The sequence below is a fragment of the Chanodichthys erythropterus genome, chromosome 12 (assembly GCF_024489055.1).
Source record: "Chanodichthys erythropterus isolate Z2021 chromosome 12, ASM2448905v1, whole genome shotgun sequence".
Taxonomy (NCBI): Eukaryota; Metazoa; Chordata; class Actinopteri; order Cypriniformes; family Xenocyprididae; genus Chanodichthys; species Chanodichthys erythropterus.
The window spans coordinates 14612114-14636126 of record NC_090232.1 but is presented as its reverse complement, the minus strand read 5'-3'; the positions used below and the strand labels follow the sequence as shown (position 1 = coordinate 14636126).

The window sequence follows — 24013 nt, the reverse complement described above, 5'->3', positions numbered from 1 at the left end:
CTCCCTGGTTTCTTCTTGTATATATGTGCTGTCCATGGTGCTGAAAATCTGTGGGTATTTTTACCAGAACAAAACAACAGAGGAATCACTTCTGCACTTCTCAAAATTCAATGAAATTAACAGAAAATACAACCTCAAAACCAGCTTTATAAAGGCCAAAAGAAACTTAAATATCTTTCAGGGTCCCCCACCCCCAATGTTAATCAATAGAAAGTCCTTGAAGGATTGTTTTTGAGACAGATAAGAAGCATTGCCTTTAACTAGATTTAATGGGATTTGCAGACCCTTATACCATTCAATTTCTGTATGTCTTTTTTTTTATTTTTATTTTTTTATCACAGAACCATTCAAAATTTTTGAAAGAAAAAAAAAAGCCTATTCAGCAAGGATAAATACAATTGTTTAAAAGTAACAGTAAAAACATAATGTTACAAAATTTCTATTTCAAAAAAATGTTGTTCTTTTGAACAATCTATTCATCAAAGAACACTCTTAGCCCGGATTTTATATTAACTTAAAAATATAATTACAATATACTTAAAATATTTAAGTTTGGTTGCATTACTTATAAAATATATAAGTAAATTCTACTAATTTGTGGGTGTATTTGAATGTGTTAATAAATGTAAGTTAAATGCACTTAAATTATGAAGTTTTTCTCCTGACCACGCCTCCTACACACTGGTTTGCGGCAAGTAATGACGCCATTTTGTTGTGGTGTGTGTGAATTCAAGGAGCTGTTGATGAGCAGTTGGAACATTTGTTTTGGCTGTTCTACAGGCATTTTTTCCAAACAGTTACCTTTTTATAGTTTTTCACCAAAGGAGAAAATCACAATTTTTAAGTTACCATCATCGAGGGTCAGGGTTTGTTTTAGTTGAGCTCTTGACCCTTAACTTTTTAATATTAGATTTTGTTTGGGCAGTTTTAACTGCGTTAAAACCAACCAGACAAGCAAAGTCAAAAGATGATCAGGTGTTGGGTATGTTTTCACATAATCATTATTTGATCTAAATCACTGAACTCATTTAGAGTCCAATCTCTGAGTTAGATTTACATTATTGATTACAGCAGAACTGTGATTCTACAGTGGAGGATCAACTTTTATAATAATTTTTTTTTTTTTTTAAGTTGTCCTTATCACAAAAAAAAAAAAATATATATATATATATATATATTTTAGGCACATACAGACATCAAGAATCAGCCTGTGAATCTCAACGACGGTGACAAGCAACATGTTCTGATAAACAGATCAACTCTGAACATTAGAAAACAAGCTGCTAAAAAGTCACAGAAAAACAGCAAAATTTAAATAGTGAGAATAAAGAAATTACTAAGACAATTCAGCTCATAATTTATTCATGCAGCAATGCATGATGGGAGGCATGGATGAATTTTGATTGGTGGCAAGTTAACTTGCTTAGTACATTGAACTTAAATATACTAGTTGTAATAACTACAAAGTAATTAATATTACAAAACATTTTAAGTTAAATGAACTTGAATTATTAAGTTCACATTACTTAATCATTACTTAATTTTTTTAGGGCAACCAGTTTCCTCAAATTTTTTAAGTAAATTCAACTTATCCGGGCTAACAGTGAATAACAGTTTCTACAAAGATATTAGGCAGCGCAACTGTTTTTCAGCCCTATAAAAAATAATAAGATAATTCTCTAATAAGAAATGTTTGTTGAGCACCAAATCAGCATATCAGAATAATTTCCGAAGGATCATGTGACACTGAAGACTAGAGTAATGGCTGATGAAAATTCAACTTTTCCATCAAACAAATACATACATTTAAATTTAATCCTACTGATGATTTTGTGATTAACTATCGAACAGAATCCAGTCAATAGGAGACATCACAGGGGTCGCCAAAGCAGAAAAGAAAAGGTGTCTAAATTAAGGATCTCAGCAGGTGTGTGGGATTAGAGTATATCATTAAACGAGAGGAAAAACAATGAAAGAGCGATAATGAAGAACAGGTGGACATCTGGGAGAAACACAGAATTGTCATGCCTGAATGATATTCACACAAATTCTCTCTCCTCATTCTGTATCTTGCACTTTGTGCATCCTGCTTGGCATTGTGTAAATACAGAACGAGAAGAATGAGGCATGGACACAGATTTGGGATCTGTTGGAATTGAAATAAATATCAGATTAAAGGATAACACTCAAGATGAAGTGGCTTCTTTTTCATGTAAATGGCCATAAGGTTATCTGCATGTGTCAGCTCTGAGCCGCCAGGTGACTGATTTTGAAGCCGGTCATGTTGGGTTTAGATAAAAGAGTATTCAACATACTGTTGAATGAGCGTTTGGAGGTCTTCATCAAGGTTGAGCAATTAAAATGAAAATGTAAAGCTTGCTTTTATGGTTTTATCATATATCTGCCTAAAACATCACAGCCCTTTTATTGTTCACTTTTGATTTGAATATGCCCTTTTAGAAACTTTGTCTTCTGCACTGCTTATTTACCCATGATCAAAAAAATAAATAAATAAATAAAACCGTCCATCTCAGCTTTAAACATGCATGCCACAGCTGGTGGGAGCACACATAGTGTTGGGTAAGTGGGCGTTTCCGAGGTAATTAGAGAAGATAGTGTTTTAGTCCATTAGATTGACATCATCTGGATCTTATTATATTGTTTGAGACAGCCAGTGCAGATACTGCAGTTCCAAACTGTTTCTATTGTTCAAGCGATCGACTAAGTACTCCTCATTATAATACATGTGACTATAAGGACTGTGCATGGATAAATGACTTGGTTTATTTCTTTCTGTGCCTTTTTGAGATCCTTTAAATCCTCTCATTATGTACAGTAAGTGCAGATACAATGCAAATAAGAGATTCTTCATGCAGTTTAGCTTCTTTGATCGCAACAGTGCACATCTCAGTTTTCTTCATTGAAAAATATTTGAAACCTACATACCAATGGCTTGATATATAATTTAATAATTTACACACTCAGAGACACACACACACAACGATAGCATTATGACCACCATCCTAATGTTGTGTTGGTCCCCCTTTTGCTACCAAAACAACTCTGACCCGTCAATGCATGGACTCCACTAGATCCCTGAAGGTGTGCTGTGGTATCTGGCACCAAGATGTTGGGTCTCCATGGATCGGACTTGTATGTTCAGCACATCCCTCAGATGCTGGATTGAGATCTGGGGAATTTGGAGGCCAAGTCAACACCTCAAACTCATTGTTGTGCTCCTTAAACCATTCTTGAACCATTTTTGCTGAGGTAGAGTTGTCAAAAGTACCGACTTCGGTACCTATCCGAAGTCGGTACCGAATGTGACGCTTTGAGTGCTGTTGAGCGGATTTGTAAACACCTTTGATTGGCCATTGTGTTGACGCGCTCATCGGATATGTCTGTGATTGGCTTCATTGATCAAAGCACAGCAGCGTTTGAAAGCACACGGAAGTGTTTGAATTTAAAAGCATTTTAAAAAGCACGGGCGGGAGTGTTTGAAAGCAGGTATCATGGACTGGTCCACGATAGGCGCCTGCTTTCAAATGCTCCAGTGTGTATCTGTGTAACTGCTCAGTGAAAAGCATCATTGATGATTTTTTACTACGTTTTTACAGCGTTGATCATTGAAGCCAATCACAGACATATCCGATGAGCCGTGGGCACAGTGGCCAATCAGAGGTGTTTACGAATCCACCCAACAGCGCTCAAAGCGTCACATTTTTTACATTTCTTTTGACAAATCAAGTAGCAGGGCGCATTATCCTGCTGAAAGAGGCCACAGCCACTAGGGAATACCATTTCCATGAAAGGGTGTACATGGTCTGCAACAATGCTTAAACAGGTGGTACATGTCAAATAAACATCCACATGGATGGCAGGACCCAAGGTTTCCCAGCAGAACATTTCCCAAAACATCACACTGCACCCACCCGGCCATCCATGTGATTTAAAAGATAACGTGATTCATCAGACCAGACCACCTTCTTCCATTGCTCCGTGGTCCAGTTCTGATGATCACGTGCCTACTGTTGGCGCTTTTGGTGGGGGATAGGGGTCAGCATGGGCACCCTGACTGGTCTGCGGCTATGCAGCCCCATACACAAAAAACTGTGATGCATTGTGTATTCTGACACCTTTCTATCAGAACCAGCTTTAATTTCTTGAGCAATTTGAGCTACAGTAGCTTGTCTGTTGGATTGGACCACGTGAGCCTTCGCTTCACTGAGCCTTGGCCTCCCATGACCCTGTCGCTGGTTCACCACTGTTCCTTCCTTGGACCACTTTTCATAGATACTGACCACTGCAGACCGGGAATACCCCACAAGAGCTGCAGTTTTGGAGATGCTCTGACCCATTCGTCTAGCCATCACAACTTGTGCTCTTGTCAAATTTGCTCAAATCCTTTCGCTTGCCCATTTTTCCTGCTTCTAACACATCAACTTTGTTGTTCACTTGCTGCCTAATATATCCCACCCATTAACAGGTCCCGTGATGAAGAGATAATCAGTGTTATTCATTTCGCCTGTCAGTGGTCATTGTTATGCCTGATCGTGTGTGTATATATATATATATATATATATATATATATATACACACACACACACATCTGATATTAATTGTATACAACAGTTTGATAAACAAGAACATACACGTATAAATTAAATTAATATAAATTATTTTTATTTTATTTTATTTTATTTATTTATTTTATTTCATTATATGTCATTACGCACATTTCTATTATATCAAAACCATCATATAATAATGTTCATCATTTATGTGAACTGTGGGCTATGTTGTTTTGGTCCACAATTGAAAACATATGGCCACACACTAAACATACACATATAAGGAAATTAAAAAAAAAAAAAAAAAAAAAAAAAAAAAAAAAATTCAGAGAAAGCTAAGAAATGGGGTACTTGCTCTTGTGGACCTTCACTGTACTTGTCGATATATTGATCTGGTGGCCTGGCAGGTCGATCAATGTCAAAAGGGAGTGCTGTGCTTTGAAACTAATCTAAGGGCTGAATTCTCATACCCAGATTCTTAAGAAATAAGAGATTGAACCTCAGATCAGTTTATAAAGGTAACACAAAAAAAACACTCTAAATAATACACATCAGCCATGACGTTGGCACCCCATAAACACTAGATAAGACCCCATATATGATGGGGTGATTTCAGAATTGCATGCCCTCATGATTCTGATCGGGGTGAAGATGCATTGTTTACGCGGGGAACAACGGCATGTGTTCAGCGCTTGTTTGATTTATGCCACAGCAAAGGCTCTGCTCTGGACGAGGATCTGTAGGTTAGTAGGATCAAAGTTGCACACAACAAAAATACACTGAATCCAGTGATCCACAGCATGCACCTCTGCATGCATGAACACACAGACACATACCCCTGCCAGCCAGAGTACATTCATGTATGTGCATGCACACACACACATACTGAGTCTCTGACAGTTTGCATACAGCAACACACTGAACATTAACATTCTGTCTATCATTATTTATCTTTTATACAACATTATCTGCACATCCTGTTTACATCTGTTATTAACATCTTTTTCAGGTGGTCCGATATCAAGTACCAGTATTAAATAGATATAAATGTCACTCATCTCATATCTCAACTCATCATCAATAGCTAGTAGTGTTAAGATTTTTATCCTGTGTACTTAATATGACAGATGTTGACTTTTTACCATCATAAGTATTTTCACAACATTGCAGAAACATTGTTATGATGATGTTAGCAGGTCCCCTGGTACATACATGTCTGTCAGCAAAATGATTTTGCCATCTGTCAAAAGAAAGTGCTTACCAATAACATAAAACAGTATAGAGAGAAGTGACAATATTGAAAGAAAGAGAGAAGTAGAGATCAAATATGAGACTCCAGTGTTTTCTTTTTAATTTTCATAATAATTCATGGTTCTGAATTGTCAAATTGCATTATGATTGATGAAAACCAGCCTTAGCAGTTTTCTATTGATTTTATTTTATTTATTTATTTTAGTTCTACTTTATTTATAAGTAACTTACACCTACTTTTGTATTCCTGGGTCCATTTTTAACCAGTGGAATGTGAGCATGTAAAACAGCCATAACTTAATATTTATCAACTAAAACCATCTGATCAGTCACTTCTTTTGAATAAGTGAATATACAGAAATTTCAAAATTTTGAATGTTACCATATTTTACCATTGTTATTACTAAAATTGACTCCCTTTTTATTAATTAAAAAAATGTGAATGATTGTCACTATATACAGTGGGTACGGAAAGTATTCAGACCCCCTTAAATTTTTCACTCTTTGTTATATTGCAGCCATTTACTAAAATCATTTTTTTTCCTCATTAATGTACACACAGAACCCCATATTGACAGAAAAACACAGAATTGTTGACATGTTTGCAGATTTATTAAAAAAGAAAAACTGAAATATCACATGGTCCTAAGTATTCAGTCCCTTTGCTCAGTATTTAGTAGAAGCACCCTTTTGATCTAATACAGTCATGAGTCTTTTTGGGAAAGATGCAACAAGTTTTTCACACCTGGATTTGGGGATCCTCTGCCATTCCTCCTTGCAGATCCTCTCCAGTTCTGTCAGGTTGGATGGTAAGCATTGGTGGACAGCCATTTTCAGGTCTCTCCAGAGATGCTCAATTGGGTTTAAGTCAGGGCTCTGGCTGGGCTATTCAAGAACAGTCACGGAGTTGTTGTGAAGCCACTCCTTCGTTATTTTAGCAGTGTGCTTAGGGTCATTGTCTTGTTGGAAGGTAAATCTTCGGCACAGTCTGAGGTCCTGAGCACTCTGGAGAAGGTTTTCATCCAGGATATCCCTGTACTTGGCCGCATTCATCTTTCCATCGATTGCAACCAATCGTCCTGTCCCTGCAGCTGAAAAACACCCCCACAGCATGATGCTGCCACCACCATGCTTCACTGTTGGGACTGTATTTGACAGGTTATAAGCAATGCCTGGTTTTTTTCTCACATACTGCTTAGAATTAAGGCCAAAAAGTTCTATCTTGGTCTCATCAGACCAGAGAATCTTATTTCTCACCATCTTGGCAAACTCCATGCGGGCTTTCATGTGTCTTGCACTGAGGAGAGGCTTTCGTCGGGCCACTCTGCCATAAAGCACCGACTGGTTGAGGGCTGCAGTGATGGTTGACTTTCTACAACTTTCTCCCATCTCCCGACTGCATCTCTGGAGCTCAGCCACAGGGATATTTTGGTTCTTCTTTACCTCTCTCACCAAGGCTCTTCTCCCCCGTTAGATCATTTTGGCCGGACGGCCAGCTCTAGGAAGGGTTCTGGTCATCCCAAGCGTCTTCCATTTAAGGATTATGGAGGCCACTGTGCTCTTAGGAACCTTAAGTGCAGCAGAATTTTTTTTGTAACCTTGGCCAGATCTGTGCTTTGCCACAATTCTGTCTCTGAGCTCTTCAGGGAGTTCCTTTGACCTCATGATTCTCATTTGCTTTGACATGCACTGTGAGCTGTAAGGTCTTATATAGACAGGTGTGTGGCTTTCCTAATCAAGTCCAATCAGTATAATCAAACACAGCTGGACTCAAATGAGTGTCACAGCAAAGGGTCTGAATACTTAGGACCATGTGATATTTCAGTGTATGTATATATATATATATATATATATATATATATATATATATATATATATATAATATAGTCACTATTATTTATTTATAGTCATTATTATTTATTTATATATTTATTTTAATAGTCTTAATTTGTTCATGCTAAGAACTATAGACATTTTAGAAGATTTGATTTGCCACTTCTGGGTTTTTTAATTTCAGGATTATTTAATTTCAGATTATTATTTATAAAATGTCTCAGTTTGCATTTCATAGTGAAAATGGTGACATTTTTGAGGCTGATTAAAGACAATTAAATAGTGGAGAATTTCCACAGTGTTTCTAAAATGTTTTATTTGTTTTATTATTTTTCTTATTTTATTTTAGGTGTCAACGTTCCCAAATGTTCTTGAAATGCTAAACAACACTACGTACCTAACCACAACCAAAATGTTGAATGAAATGATGTGAAAATGAAATGTTGTGAATGAGATGCAATGCTGCAAAAAGAGTTTCACTTTCCTCTGATTCCTTTTCCTTGTTCTTATTACTATCTTATTGCTTTAACTTGTTCAATGTTTTAAATTATGCTGCATCATATAATCAATTTCTTTCTTCACTGTGTTTCAGGACAGTCCTCTGGTCTTACAGTCAGACCGCAATGTGACAGTGAATGCACGGAATAACCTTGGCCAGCTGACAGGACAACTCACTGTGGGTGAGTGACATTTTTAAACTATATTTTCATGGATATGTTACCTGAGTTCACAAATTCTCATTTCACAGTGGTCTGTTTTATTAATAGCTCATGTGCTTTTCATATTCTCTTTACTGTTTGAGCTACCACATTTTTTTCCATGTTTGGAACTCCTACAGCTTTGCCCTACAAACCTTAATATGCAATTTCTCTTTTTCTTTCTTTCTTTTTCTTTCTTTCGTTTTTTTTTTTTTTTTTTTTTTTTCATTTAACTGGTGTTTGCTAATTTACTTTAAAAAGAACAAATTTTAATAAGATAAGGACTTGACAATTTCAAGATGCATCATTGTTAGTAAGTTGCTAGCAAACAAAATGCATTATAGTTGCTTTTACTAAAATACTAAAATACCTCGATGGCATTTTGGCATTTGATGACAGTCCAAAAGGGCTTTTGGGCATGGATTTTTTTTTATTTTTTATTATTATTTATTGTTTTTTTAATAAATGAATTGTATTATATAAGTTGGAAGAACTCTAAAATCTGGTGGTAATTCCTGTCCACCCCAACTGAAGGTCTTTTGTTTTGTGTCAGGTTTATTGCCTTTTGTCTGGCTTTCTTGATTGTTTCCTGGCATTTTCTTTCAGTTAATTAGTTCCTTGTATAGGCTATTTAAGCCTTTTTTACTTGTCTTTGTTGGTTCTTGTCCATTGGTGTGTATTTTATTGTGTTTTGTGTTTTCTGGGAATTTTAGGGGGTTCCAAGCTATCGACTTTTTTTGAAAATAAAGTAGTACTCAGATCCCATTAGACCCCATTTTACACCCACCTTCAAAAAGTATAGTTACCTGTTTTTAAAGTCTTTTGTGATTGTACATAATTTTACACATAGTTCCTGGCTGGTTAGTGCTAGTTTGGTATGTAGGGAAAACACCCTAGGAAGTAAAATTAGCTCAAATGAAATATTTATAGGGAATTATAAAGAGTTGTTTAGATTATGACCGAGCAACTGATTCGTCCAGCGTTCATTTGCTCGAGCCGTAATTAAGCTCTGGTAATGGATATAAATATCCAACAATCGTGAAAACCCTGATTAAAGCAGGTAGCTTGATCACAGTTTAAGACATTAAATCATAAAGCACATAATACAAGACACTTTCCTTTTAAAATCTACAAGAGATTTTATTTATTCTAACACAAAGTAATCTAACACAAAGGCACGCACATACACACACACACACATTCATACGCGTTGCAGTAAGAAGGAAATGAGAGAGAAAGAGTTTTGAAAGAGAGAGAGAGAGAGAGAGAGGGAGACCTGATTAACCGAACTCCTATCAATGCATTTCAAAGACCAGAACGAACTATGAATCATTCATTTAAATGCACCAGTTCAGTTTTCATCTGGAGGTACTTGCTTGCGTTGACTAAGGTGAATTTCCCTCGTCGTGCAGAGAGGGGTTTCCCAAGTCGATGATTGGTCCAGATCAGGTCCGTGTCGAACAAAAAAGTCGTTGGTTGAACTTTGCGGCGAAACTTAGGACACAAGACTTTCAGCGGTAAAGGAAAATTAAGTAAAGAAAAGAAAAGTGAGTGAAGGTTGGATGGCTTGAATGAGCGGCTTGTCTGTTCTTCTTGTCACTCCATTGTTCTGGGTACTTGTCTTGGCTTCTTTTCCCAGAACAGAACCAACTCCTTTCTCATTTACTAACCAACTTCTCTCCGTTCACTATCTTGCAATATGATCATTTAAACTTAGTTGTTTGTCACCCCTCTGAGGAGTCCTGGCCAATCAGACATTGTCCTGTTTCAAGAGGGCCTTCCTCTGCCCCCAATAAAACAAAAGTGTTACATCCCGGTCTATCTCTGCTTTAGCAGAGTGCCATTTTAACATAATTGCTATTAAATGGAATACAATACATTTTAAACAGATTTCATTCAAGTGAGAATATAGGAAATGGAGAAAGAATCAAATTAAGTCCAAATAAGGCATACTTTCAGTCATTCAGTCAAGAGTTAACACATTTACATGAATTGTGAGTGTTTCTAAAGCCTAACTGTTTACAGGTAGTACTTGTGGACACATAATGCAAAATGTATGTAGTTAAAAGAAAAGTAAAAATGTAGTTAAAATAAGTCCATTAAAATTGTTGGAACAATTTTGAAGCAGATTTATTTGTTCAACAGTCTCTTTGGCTCTCCTGTGAAGTAAGGAAACAAAAGGGTCTGGATTGTCTCTCTGTCTTCTTGGGTGACCCTTTGGTATGTCGCTTCTGCTATCAGGAAGCATGTGTCGTAAAAGTAATCAGCCTGGCTTTATCTGCAGACGGACCGGAGCCGGAACCTCAATTCTGAATTAGAATTATGTTTTGAAAGAATCATCTGAATGATTCATTTGTCTGGTTCATCCACAGTTCCTACAGGTACTAGTCTAGCTAGTGGGCCTCCAAGGTTGAGCTTGCATCTGAGAGATGATGATGTTGTGGTAGAGAACAGTGGCACTGTATCAGTTTAGGTTCAGTACATTTTTTTTTTTTTTTTTAATAATTAATACTTTTATTCAGCAAGGACACCATTAAACTGATCAAAAGTGATAGTAAAGGCATTTACAAATAAGTTAAATATTTCTATTTCAAATGAATGCTGTTCTTTTTGAATTTTCTGTTCATCAAAGAATCCTGAAAAAATAAATAAATAAATAAATAAATATAAATATAAATATATATATATATATATATATATATATATATATATATATATATATATATATATATATATATATATATATATATATATATATATATATATATATATATATATATATATATATATATCAGGGTTTCCACACCTATTTTCAACGTTTTTTGTGACACTGAAGACTGGAGTAATAGTTGCTGAAAATTCAGCTTTGCTATCCCATAAAATTTTTGAAAGGTTGTGCACATGAACGGATTGTATTGACAAACAATTTCAGATTGTTCTGACCCCTGATTTCTTCGTATGCAAGGTACATCAGAGTAACTCATTCACATTTACACAGCAAAACCCCATTGCACCAATCTTGCAGTCCTATGTTTTTGTTTTCAGTAGGAGCTCAGTTTCACCCTCATGTTTAGGAAGACAGTAAGCTGCATTCTGGGGCTGACTGCCTGCTGGGCTCAGGACCTCCATCAATTACTGCTCTATCTCAATGCAGCCACAGGGGTTTCTGGAGTCCCTGTGTTTTCTGGTGTTTTCTTGTGAATCCTCTTCACTTGTCAGGGATTTTTTTCTACTCCAGGGTATGCAAGGCAGAGTGTTTATGTTTGTTTGTGTGTATAAAAAAGAGCTACCTGACTCAAACTAGCTGTAAGATCAGAGCAGAAGCAACCACCCCTAAAGCCAGCAGAAGTCTAGATGCTCTCCCTCACTTTTTTGCTCGTGGACTACAGTACATCACAGCTTTGCTGTGCAAAGGAAAACAGAGAAAACAACAAGCACACACACATTTGCCCTGAATTTGTAACAGGCAACAAAGAAATACTGAAACTTTGTTGGATTTTCTCAAAATTTCCACTGGTTGTGGCTGATTGATGTGAGGGCCGGTCACACTACACTTTTTATTCCATTGAATTCCATTCATACACATATGAATGCTAGAGAATGAAAGTTAAAGTATGGTGAACTCAGACCTGTGAGTATTTGTATCACGTGAAGACCAATAGAAGACTGACACTACACAGCCTGACCTTTTAGCTGAATTTAAAGAACACTGTCTTTAAATATGCAGGATTGCAGTTGTTAGAGTAAAGATGAGTAGAAATTCTGTGTGCTCAAAGTTGAGTGCAACCATGGTTGATCGAATGATTGACTCCTGCTTAGTTCATGAGTTGGAATTTGAATTAAATTGGCCATGTAAAAAATAAAAAATAAAAATAAAATAAAAATAAATTGCAATGAAGTGGAATTTAATGAATTTAATGTGTGATTTTTAACAGTATTTTTATTTATTTAAATTAATTTTAATTACATAACATATTACATTTAATTACATACTAGTATTATGCATTATTATGCATTGCAAATTATGCAAAATTACAGCATTTAAATGGTTTACATTTTCCTATGTTCTCCTTGCTGTCTTAAAGTGTCTCTCTCAGTGAATGGGACACAGATTTTACTAGTAAAATTTATAAAATGAATAATATATGTGTCAAATAATGTTCTTAGTGTTTTCTTCCTGTGGGGGAGACTACAATAATTTACTATGAATTAAATGGAAATCAAATTAAATACAATTTATTGTGTAACCAAAATACCAATAATGCACAAAAGAAAAAGAAAAACACTTAACTTGTGATTATTAATTATAAACAAGTCCGAAATACACCGGGACTCTTATTTTGAAATTTCTGTACTATTGCAGGCTGATCCTTCAGATTCTTACAATCGTCTAAAACATTTTATATAAAGGCCATAAAGTAGACATTGTAATAATTCATCAACTTGAGTTCATTAGCAATCGCTTGGCATAAATCTGCACTTTTCATTGATTGAGAATCACTTTGAAGCAGTCTGAAGCGCTGTCGCGTGAGCTTGTAGAACTCGCAACAGCGCCCCCTTGTGACTTTGCAAAATGCAGCACCCGTTTCAATGTTAGTGGGAGTAAACAGTTCTGACACACACATAACGAGCAGGTATGAAACGACGAGTTAATCGATCACGGATGGTTTTATTATCTTGCGCGGATATAAAAGTATAAGAGGATAAAAATAATAAATGCAAAAATGTGTCTCCGAATATACTTGGGCGGCCGTTATTATATGTGGGCGGCCCGCCCAAGTAAAGTCTATGTGTGGGAAGCACTGAGAAAAAATCAGTAGGTAATAGAATTCTGGAAAATGAAGTGTTTTTCCAGCTTAGTTCGTAACATTTACAACTAATTTAATTTGATTTACTGATATAAATTAATTTGATGATTTATTTAATTATTCATTGTTTGTGTTCTGTAAGGTATGTTTTCCATTTAGCGTTCCTCGATCGTTCACTTGTGGGATATAAAACATAACATATACTGGTATTTTCAGCTGGAAAGTGCTGTATTTATGTCCAGATATGCTTTTAGAAATTCAATAATCTGATTCTTAATATAAGTGAAAGTAAAAGTTACACATGAAGGCCAAGTATGGTAACCCATACTTGGAATTTGTCCTCTGAATTTAACCCATCCAGTTATTGCACAAATATTAGGAGTAGTGAGTTGTGAACACACACACACACACACACACACTGCAAACCGTGGACACACGCACCCAGAGCAGTGGGCAGTAATTTTGCTGTGGTGCCTGGGGAGTGATTGGGAGGTTAGGTGCCTTGCTCAAGAGCACCTCAGTCATGTCCTGCCGATATTGAGAATTGAATCCGCAACCTTTGGGTTACCAGTCTGACTCTCTTACCATTATGCCATGACTGCCCCTATACAGTATATAGATCTGCTTTCCTAGCAAAAACAAGGCAAGTTTATTTACATAGCATATTTCATACACAATGGTGATTCAAAGTGCTTTAAATGGAAAAGGAATTAAAATAATCATAAAATAATCACAACATATTTATCTGGGACTGTCCCATATTGGATGTTTTTCTCTGTGGATTTCTTCTGGCACCAAAATAATCTGTTTGACATCTCCAACAGATCTGATTTTTGTCCTACAATCGGCCAGGGGGAGCTCTAGGACTAAACCCAGTCTGCACTCTGGTTAATTTTGGTTCTTGACATCAGGTCCACTAGAACCATTCACTCCACGTGGTTTCAATTTCTCCCAGAAATATCTTATCCACACCATATTGGTTTGGACAGAGCTGTCCAAACCAATATGGCAAGAATTTACTCTAATGGCCTGTTTTATGATAAATGCAAACATTTTAAATTAAATCTCAGTCTATTTGTGTCCCATGGAGCTTTATTAAGTTTATTAAATACACAGCAGGACCAGAAATTAACCAATGCAAATTAAAAAAGTGATACAAATCACCCATATATGTAACGTTTGGGAGCAAAAGTTGCCATCTAGTCTCTTTATTTATTTATTAATTTATTTATTTTTTAGAATTGTCTCAGTGGCTCTGCAGACTCCATAATTTATTTGACATAAAAAGAAATGTTGGTTAAAAAAAAAAAAAATCTTAACAAGGTTAAAAAATAAAATCTACTCTTACATAAACCTAAAAATGCAGCAAATGCTATGTGTGAATTATACACTGAGGGTTTGTTACCAATTAGGAGTCATACAGCACTCTCGCCAATGTGTCCTCTATATCCTCTCTTTGACATTACCCGCTCTGCAGAGCTGTTGCCTTCAGGCTCTCTTGACATTGTCTGAACATTTATGGGAATTTCATTGCAGGGATTAGCTCCCAAACAGGCAGCAAAGTTATACTGTATCACCTCTCCTGTTTGTTTCCCTGCTCTCCTTGTTCTCTCGTCCCTGAACCTATCGCTGCACGAACATTAATCTTCAAACAGAAATTGTATAGAGGTGCTGAGAGCCAGAGAGCTAGGCTGTCCTCTGATAGCTTGGCCCAGGAGTGCAGAGGTCTTTGTTTTTATAATATGGCCCATAAGTTCAGATGATTGATGTACAGTTGCGTTGTGGTGAGCATGAAGCGGGAGCACTGTGATCATGACTTCATCCTGTGTTCATAAGGGATATCTGAGAGCTGTAGTCTGTCATGGCCTTTGTGGTTTTAGGCCCAAAGTTCTCAACCTTGAGGTCACAACTTAACTGTCGCATAGCCAGACCTTTAGACCTTCGGCAGAAAGTCTGGACTCTATTCACAGCTCAGTCGCGCTTTGTTTTGTTAAGCGTCATGTTTAGAGGTGTGAAAATGTGAAGTCAATATCCCCACAATAACAGACCGGCATGGAATTTCTTTCAAGAATGTCGTGCATGTTTACTACAACAATGGCACAACAATGGTGCTGTGAACTTTACATACTTTTGAAAATCCAGCATTTAGTTGATCAAGCAATAAGCGCTCATTGTGTCACAGTCGTAAACACGATGGCTTTCTTCTTCCATAAGAGGTTTTTAGCATCATGATGGCTTTGTTTCCAGGCAGACCTTTAGAGAACGCAACACATGTCTCCTGGAAATCCTGGAGATGATGATGATGATCAGATGATGACATTGAAACTCCTGAAGTGTTTCCCATTTTATTCCATTTATTAAGTGTTAGAAATCACAAGTAAAACATTTTTAGTGGAAAATTTTGTTTTATTTATTTTACACAGGGCCAAAAGTGTCCATAACTGAAGAAACACTGTTTAAAAGTTTGGAGTTAGTTTTACAAAATGAATACTTTTATTCAACAAGAGTACATTAATAAAAAATGACAGTAAAGACTGTTAAAAAAACTAAACAAAACAAAACAAAACAAAAAATCAATTCAAATAGTTTTCTTTTGAATTATTATTAAAGAATCCTTAATAGAAAAAGAAAAATATATATAAAAAGTTTCCAGGAAAAAAAAATATTAGGCAGCAAAGCCATGTTGTGTAAACTGTTTTAATAATGAAGAAATGTTTCTTGAACACTAAATTAGCATTTTAGGGTTATTTCTTTTGTGTAACACTGGAGTAATTATCCTGAAAATTCAGCTTAAAAATTAAAATTACATTTTAGAATATATTAGAAAACGGTTATTTTAAATTGTAATAATATTACTATTTTTACTGTATTTTTAATAAAATAAATTAAGCCTCGATGGGCTTAAGATATTTCCTTCAAAAACAAAAATTCTTACCAACCTCAAACTTTTGAACAGTAGTGTACTGTATTTACAAACACAGCATTTGAATACTCTCTCAGAAGGTATTAATTTGCATCATTTAGGTAGTAACATCCACTTTAGGTAATTATATGTACCTTTAAGGTAATAAAAATGCATCATTTAGGGGTAAATAAGGTACAAAGTTGTACCTTTTGAAAGGGTACCCCCCACTTGGACACTTTTTGCTGAGAATGAATTGTGTCTGCAGAGTCATAGGAGTTTTGGAACCCCCAAAAAATTGTGTTACGAAACAAAATGATCTTGTACTTCAGGCTAACCTTTTAGGATATCCTCACCTTGTGACCCTCAATTGTGTTTCTGGAAAATGGTGGTCTGAAATCACACTCCTCACAACCTTCTTGCAGCAATGTACTGCCTTGCTAAATTATTGTGCGTCAGGATTTAGTTGATGGGGTGTGTGCTGGTGATGAAATGCAGCATCAAGCTTGTGCTGTCGGATCTTGTTTTCATTCTCTCTCTTTCCTCCCTCCATCCTTCTCGGCTAACCTGAGGCGTCCCGCTGTTTGCCACGAGGTCCCTGCACAGATGATTGAAATCGGGGGACAGGAAAATAATACTTGCATGGGCTGTTCTCACGCCCGTCTCCAGCTGTGAGCTCATATCTCCTCTGAACACCTCCTCCAGAGGCCAAACAACTGAGAGGACATTGAGGGAACACGGCATCTGCTTTTTGTCTTATTGACTTTTCATTTTTAGAAGTCTAGACTGCATAATGAATGGCTTCTCTGCTTTGAGAGAGTGGGAGATGATTTCATTAGCACTGGGTGACAGAGAGGACATGAGCGAGAGATGCTCTGGGGGGCGGACAAGGACATGTGACGGTGGGAACTCAGGTGTGGCACAGGGACACTGCCAGTATCTTCTGCCACCGTTCTTTCCAAAACATTGTCAGTTAGCATTTCCGTTAATTTTAAAGGCAACTCGCTGTCATCAAAAATTCAGCTCACCCATTTTTTTTTTTTTTCCATTGGCTGAAATAACTTATTATTACTCTATTGAGTGTCTAAACGTGATGTATGTCATCTGATCCATTATTATGACCATTCATGTCTTGTCAATTATGCTTCATATAATATTATGCAACAAAAGTTATAGATTATAACATAAGTTATATATAATGGGTGACATACTGGTGCCTGCATATTATATTATTTTAACCAAGTAGTTAATTAAAGTAGACCTTTTTACAAGATGTATTACAAGTCTCAGATGTCCCCAGAATTTCTGTGAAGTTTCAGATCAAAATACCCCACAGATAATTTATAATACCACACATATATATCACAGCAAAAGGTCTGAATACTTAGGACCATGTGATATTTCAGTTTTTCTTTTTTAATAAATCTGCGAAAATGTGAACAATTCTGTGTTTTTTTTCTGTCAATATGGGGTCTTGTGTGTACAATAATGAGGAAAAAAGTGAACTTAAATGATTATATATTTAACTCAGGTGCTGTCTATTTCTTCTGATCATCCTTGAGATGGTTCTAAACCTTCATTTGAGTCCAGCTGTGTTTGATTATACTGATTGGACTTGATTAGGAAAGCCACACACCTGTCTATATAAGACCTTACAGCTCACAGTGCATGTCAAAGCAAATGAGAATCATGAGGTCAAAGGAACTGCCTGAAGAGCTCAGAGACAGAATTGTGGCAAGGCACAGATCTGGCCAAGGTTACAAAAAACTTTCTGCTGCACTTAAGGTTCCTAAGAGCACAGTGGCCTCCATAATCCTTAAATGGAAGACGCTTGGGATGACCAGAACCCTTCCTAGAGCTGGCCGTCCGGCCAAACTGAGCTATCGGGGGAGAAGAGCCTTAGTGAGAGGTAAAGAAGAACCCAAAGATCACTGTGGCTGAGCTCCAGAGATGCAGTCGGGAGATGGGAGAAAGTTGTAGAAAGTCAATCATCACTGCAGCCCACCACCAGTCAGGGCTTTATGGCAGAGTGGCCCGACGGAAGCCTCTCCTCAGTGCAAGACACATGAAATGGCTCCTGCATGGAGTTTGCCAAGATGGTGAGAAATAAGATTCTCTGGTCTGATGAGACCAAGATAGAACTTTTTGGCCTTAATTCTAGGCGGTATGTGTGGAGAAAACCAGGCACTGCTCATCACCTGTCCAATACAGTCCCAACAGTGAAGCATGGTGGTGGCAGCATCATGCTGTGGGGGTGTTTTTCAGCTGCAGGGACAGGACGACTGGTTGCAATCGAGGGAAAGATGAATGCGGCCAAGTACAGGGATATCCTGGACGAAAACTTTCTCCAGAGTGCTCAGGACCTCAAACTGTGCCGAAGGTTTACCTTCCAACAAGACAACGACCCTAAGCACACAGCTAAAATAACGAAGGAGTGGCTTCACAACAACTCTGTGACTGTTCTTGAATGGCCCAGCCAGAGCCCTGACTTAACTCCCTGAGGTCTGAAAACGCGCGGGTGCGTTTTGCAGGGTTTTTTTCACATTGCAGCAAAACAGACTTAAAATTCTCCGTCATTTTTTGTCATAGAGACATAAGTAATATGTCAATCAAAATTATGGAATTTCTTCTTTTATTTGTGTACACTCAGAGTAAAAACAAAATGTTGTGCTTTTTGCAAAATAAACAAAACTAACAGGATGCGTGATCTCTCGTCTCACTCTGAACAAAGTCCAATCTGATAGTTCTCAGAAAATGAACTGTAACTTAGTGAATACTAATGAAAAAAAAAAAAATAGACTTATGTCAAAAGAAACGTTGAAATGTCAGGTTTTAAACTATACTTGTATACTACTTTTAAATGATCTGTTGTTAACTTTCATTAACACTACAACAAGTAAATCCACTTAACCAGCTAAATTTTCTTTGACAGCGATATTCTTAAAATACCTTAAATATTTTTTAACCACTTAATAACTTGGCAGCTTAGCACACAGCTAGCCAGTTCATGTTCAATTAGGCATTGTTATAAATACATTCAAATGCTTAATTATATATTTTTAACTATTATTTGTTTGATTAAGTATTACAAATGGCAGCAGCATATGCCATCAAGGGCTAACTACTGTAGATCAAGCTAACCAGCCAAACATGGACTCTTGGTTTGCTAAAATGCTTTTTTATTAGGATAAATTCAGAGTGATTGGGATACTTTTTGCCATTGAGATGACTTGGGAAAAGTGTTCCAATAAACCTGAATTCACTCTATTTCACATGACACTAAAATTGGCATTTACAGTGATTTGCTTGGTGCATTTTGGCTGTTCAAGGACAAAATAGGGTAAATTCTAGATTATGTTTCATTAGAATAAGTTATGTATATATGTATTTGAATTTCAGTCAGTCAAGGAGAGCTCAACATAATATTATTTCAAAAGTTTTTATTCCACTGCAGGGCATAAGAGAACCAATTTAAATGGAGATATACCTGGAAGTTTCAAAACAGCCGCCTCAAAGTGCTTGAATCACCAATTATAAGTTTCGCGGCACCAAAAATCCAGTGATTTGAGTGATTAGTTCCAAGTAATTAATCATGATAAGAATACACTGGCAAAGTGCGCATGCATGTAGAGGAACGTTTGGAAATTTAATGTGCTGTTTTATGTTGTGTAATTTAGCCAGGATAAATTGCTAGTTTTAAATGAATATCATCATTTGCAATGCCACATTGCCGCTTAGAGGTAGTAGCTTAAACCTTCCAAAGAGAGAGTAGGCGAGAGAGAGTACCTAAAGGACATATGGAGATTGATGTGTACAAATACACGCATCATTCTTCAAGGCTGTGTTTGCTGATTATGACAAGAGCTCTGATTATTTGTCTCTTTACACTGTCAACAAACCACACCCAGACACATGCACACACACACCCACTGATTAATGCAGGTGATCAAAATTCACCTATTTCTCCTTTTTATTGATGATGGTCATCCGGTTCAGATACATAATTTATCTTTCCAGCTTTTTTTTCCCAAGCTACTTCTCTTGACACAGGTACCTTCGAAGGATTAAAGGTTTATTTATTTATTTATTTGTAAAGAGCCCCTATGTTTTTTTTTGTTTGGTTGATTGTTTTTTTTTTAATAAAATGGACGGGGACATTTCTTTGGCTTGCATCAGCTGAGATTGTTTATATGGTCAAAGTATTTTAGATCAGAACCTCCATGTTTTATATCAACAACATTTTGGACAGATGTTCACCTTCATCCAAGTCTAGCTGCAGCCAGTTGCTACAGTATATCTGGAACAATAATGAAGCAGCCCATGATTTACAGCCCTTTGTTATTTGGCTATACAGGATATATTAAAACATCTTAATCTTAAAAAAAAAAAAAAAAATCCAAAATATAAAATGTTTATATTATATTATATTATATTATATTATATTATATTACATTACATTACATTACATTACATTACATTACATTACATTACAATGGTTAGTTCCTGTCCTTGATTCTGATTGGTCAATGGCTGTGTTTTATTCATGATAAAACACGGCTATGACCGCTTCACTCAACGGTTCTGTGTATCACTACACAACACCCTTAGCAACCACTCTTAGCAACGTAAACTGTATGTTCACAATTGATATTGTTCATTGAAGCTTACTGTATTATGTAGAAGAGTACTGTGAGAAAGAGATGTGAGCGAGTTTATTAACATTACCTGCATTCAGATTTAGCATTTTCCTTCAGGTCAGTTCTATGTTCATAATAAAAAATCTGTTTAAATGTCCGATGTATCATCTTGTCCTTTTAACATTTAAGGCAATGGTCTCAAACTCAATTCCTGGAGGGTCACAGCTCTGCACAGTTTTGCTCCACAGATTTAGAGCTGGTTGGAGCTAAATTCTGCAGAGCTGTGGCCCTCCAGGAATTGAGTTTGAGATGACTGATTTAAGGGGTTTTCACGTGACTAACAGCGCTAGTCAAAAGATTTGTCATTTGCTTCTTGTTACGTTTTCAAAACAATTAAGTATTTTCTATATAAAAGTCTTCACTACTGACTGACACACTCATAAAGACAGTCTTTGCTGCGATCTAATGACGTGAAAATGTAACTTCTGTTGCTGCTAATGACGTGAAAATGTAACTTCTGTTGCTGTTCACGGTCAGGGACTATTTTTTCCAGTGATAGGAAGGCTTTTAGAAAAAGTTTACTTCATAAAAGTTGCATTGATACATATTTCTAGCTTTAACATTTGTATTGTTTGGTAACCGTTTTATAAAAGCAATAAGGTACTCGAGGCTAGTGCTGTATCGTGAGTAAGTCACAACTTAAGTCACGGAACAAGTCACGGCAAGGGCGTTGTTAGGCATGACACGAAGCGACCTTATTACTTATATTATATTATATTATATTATATTATATTATATTATATTATATTATATTATATTATATTATAAATTTTAAAATTATTTTTTATTTATTTTATTATTTTTCTGTAAACTTTTCCATCTTATGCCAGGAAAGGCCATCACTGAACACCCAACCCTTTTCCGTTGCTTTCATGACTTTCTTCAAGGTTTTTTTTTCAACTGACAAATTTAACAAATGTCAGTCAATGCAACAATCATCTTTTCATTTTAACACCATCTGATTTTCCACAGCAAGGTCATTTATTCTTACCATGTCACTCCTAAGGAAAGCTTTAATTTCCTCCAAACTCAAATGAGGGGTAAATCAGTACCAATTAATATTCAGGAGCAGGTCATTATTATCTGTTGCATTATCATTTCTCATTTAAATCACCTGGATAAGTGGAAGGATCCGTGAGGTGTTGCAATCTGGATGGCTTTATGAAAGTGAGGATGTCCTTGTGTAAGTAATGAGTGTTTACTCCTTACATGTACATTCACTGAGAATCACTAATCAAGCCCTTGAGCTCTTGAATCATGCAAACAAATTTGAAGTAACAACCTGTTGTGAACAACATGGCTTAATCATGAATTACCAAATTTAATTAATATTTTGTAATTAGTATGTTTTGACCAACGGAACTTTAATTTTTATAATAATTGTAAGATTTTAATGTTTGGTCCTTTAGAGATATTTAGCATAAATAAAAATTAAATTGAAATTTGTGCAAATTTTCTGAAGTTGTATTATTGTTTTCTAACTGCAACCATGTGCAATTATCCAATTAACCAAACATCTCCATTGTTTAGAATAATTTCTTGCTCATTCAAATTGGCCATGTTCAATCAGTATTTATTTATTTATTCTGGTGTATACACAGACGACATGGCATTTCTACTCCACAAACTCACAATCAAAACTTTAATTATCAGAGCTCTTTTTCGACTGAAGGAAAGAAGTAAAGAAAGTCAGAAAAATCTATCCCTTCATAATCCTGTGTATTTCTGTCACATCCTCTCTGAAGATGATCATGCTCTGTAGTGGATCTATGGGCAAATCTCTGGCCACTGCTGTGCAATGATATTGTCAAGAGAGGATTAATCAAATAGGAGTATAAATTAACACTTTATTAGCATTCTCTCCTCTTGGTCTCATCAGCATAATCAAAATTAGCCTTGCCTTATCCTCGAGCACGTCTTTAATCACTATCCCGCATAATGTAGATTCAACTTTTTATTTTAATTTCCTTTTTTTTTTTTCCTCAAAAGATAACAAATGATCTGAAACTTTAACTGATATGCAACATATCTTGCTAATTATAAAATAACATAATGATAAGCAATTAATTAATGAACAGCATGTTTCTTTTTATATTTAACATAATTCTTCAATGAATCGCTTTAAATTATAGGGGGGGTGGGTGGGGGGGGGGGGATGTCACTTCAAGATCTGAAATGATTTTTAAGCACAGCAGGAACAACAACTTCCTGCTGGGTAAAATAAATCAGCCATGTTGATCTGGGGTTTCTTTACAATCTAAAAAATTATGTAAACTGCTTTTTGAGACAAAAATATTAACATTTTGTAGAGAAATTAAATGAGGTTAATCTGTTAAATATGTTCTGAAGTTTTCAGTTACTTAATCAAAGCTGAATGCTAAATTTGTCTGTTGTACATTTGCTGTCACTTTTGATCAGTTTAAAGCATCCTTGATGAATAAAAGCATTAATCTGTGTAACTGTGATTAGGAATGAGTTATATGATAGTTTCACAGGATAGTTTTAAGCGGTTTACATTTAGAGTCAGTTTAAATTAAAGGATTTGTTCACTTCTGAATGAAAATTTCCTGATAATTTACTCACCCCCATATCAAAGATGTTCATGTCTTTCTTTAGTCGAAAAGAAATTAAGGTTTTTGAGGAAAACATTCTCAGATTTTTTCTCCATATAGTGGACTTCACAGGGGTTCAACGGTTTGAAGGTGGAGCTGGGCGATACGTACCAAATTAGCATCTGACGATGTCTACAGTGTCTAACATCGCGATGGACAATTAAATTGTTTGGGGTGGGGGAGGGGGTATATGCATGCTCTGTGGGGGGGACCTTCAACTAACCTAATTGAAGGTCCAAATTATAAAAATATATATAAAAAAAAACACAACAAAAACTACTCAGTGGGGGAAAACAGACTTGACATAAAACTGGACTTGACTTGACTAGACTTAAGGAAAACATGAGGGAATAAATGACAACGAACTAGCACAGGACTGCAAACACAAGGGCGGTTTCTCAAAACCAAGTTCGCAAACTTCGGACTCGCGTCCTTGGTAGTTAGGACTTGGCAAGTTCGACTCAGGAGATCGAACTCCCATGGACGGGAGAACACAAGTCCGGTGATTCTGCAAATGGAACAGCAGCGTTCTTGATAACGTCACTCAGCTCGCTCTGGCTTCTCCGGTTATCTCTTTATGTATATTTTAGCCAACAATAAAACACCACTCTGCCTCTTTTCGTATATATTTCAAAAATATT

At 36.2% G+C, this 24013-nt stretch overlaps 1 protein-coding gene across 1 annotated transcript in view; it reads left to right on the top strand.

Annotated features, from left to right (window-relative positions):
* The window catches only part of LOC137032282 (zeta-sarcoglycan), a 131018-nt gene that overhangs the window by 61275 nt on the left and 45730 nt on the right, over window positions 1-24013 (top strand). Inside the window, exon 3 of the mRNA XM_067403998.1 lies at window positions 8248-8335. Coding sequence (XP_067260099.1) covers window positions 8248-8335 — 88 coding nt within the window. The remainder of the gene's footprint in view (window positions 1-8247; window positions 8336-24013) is intronic.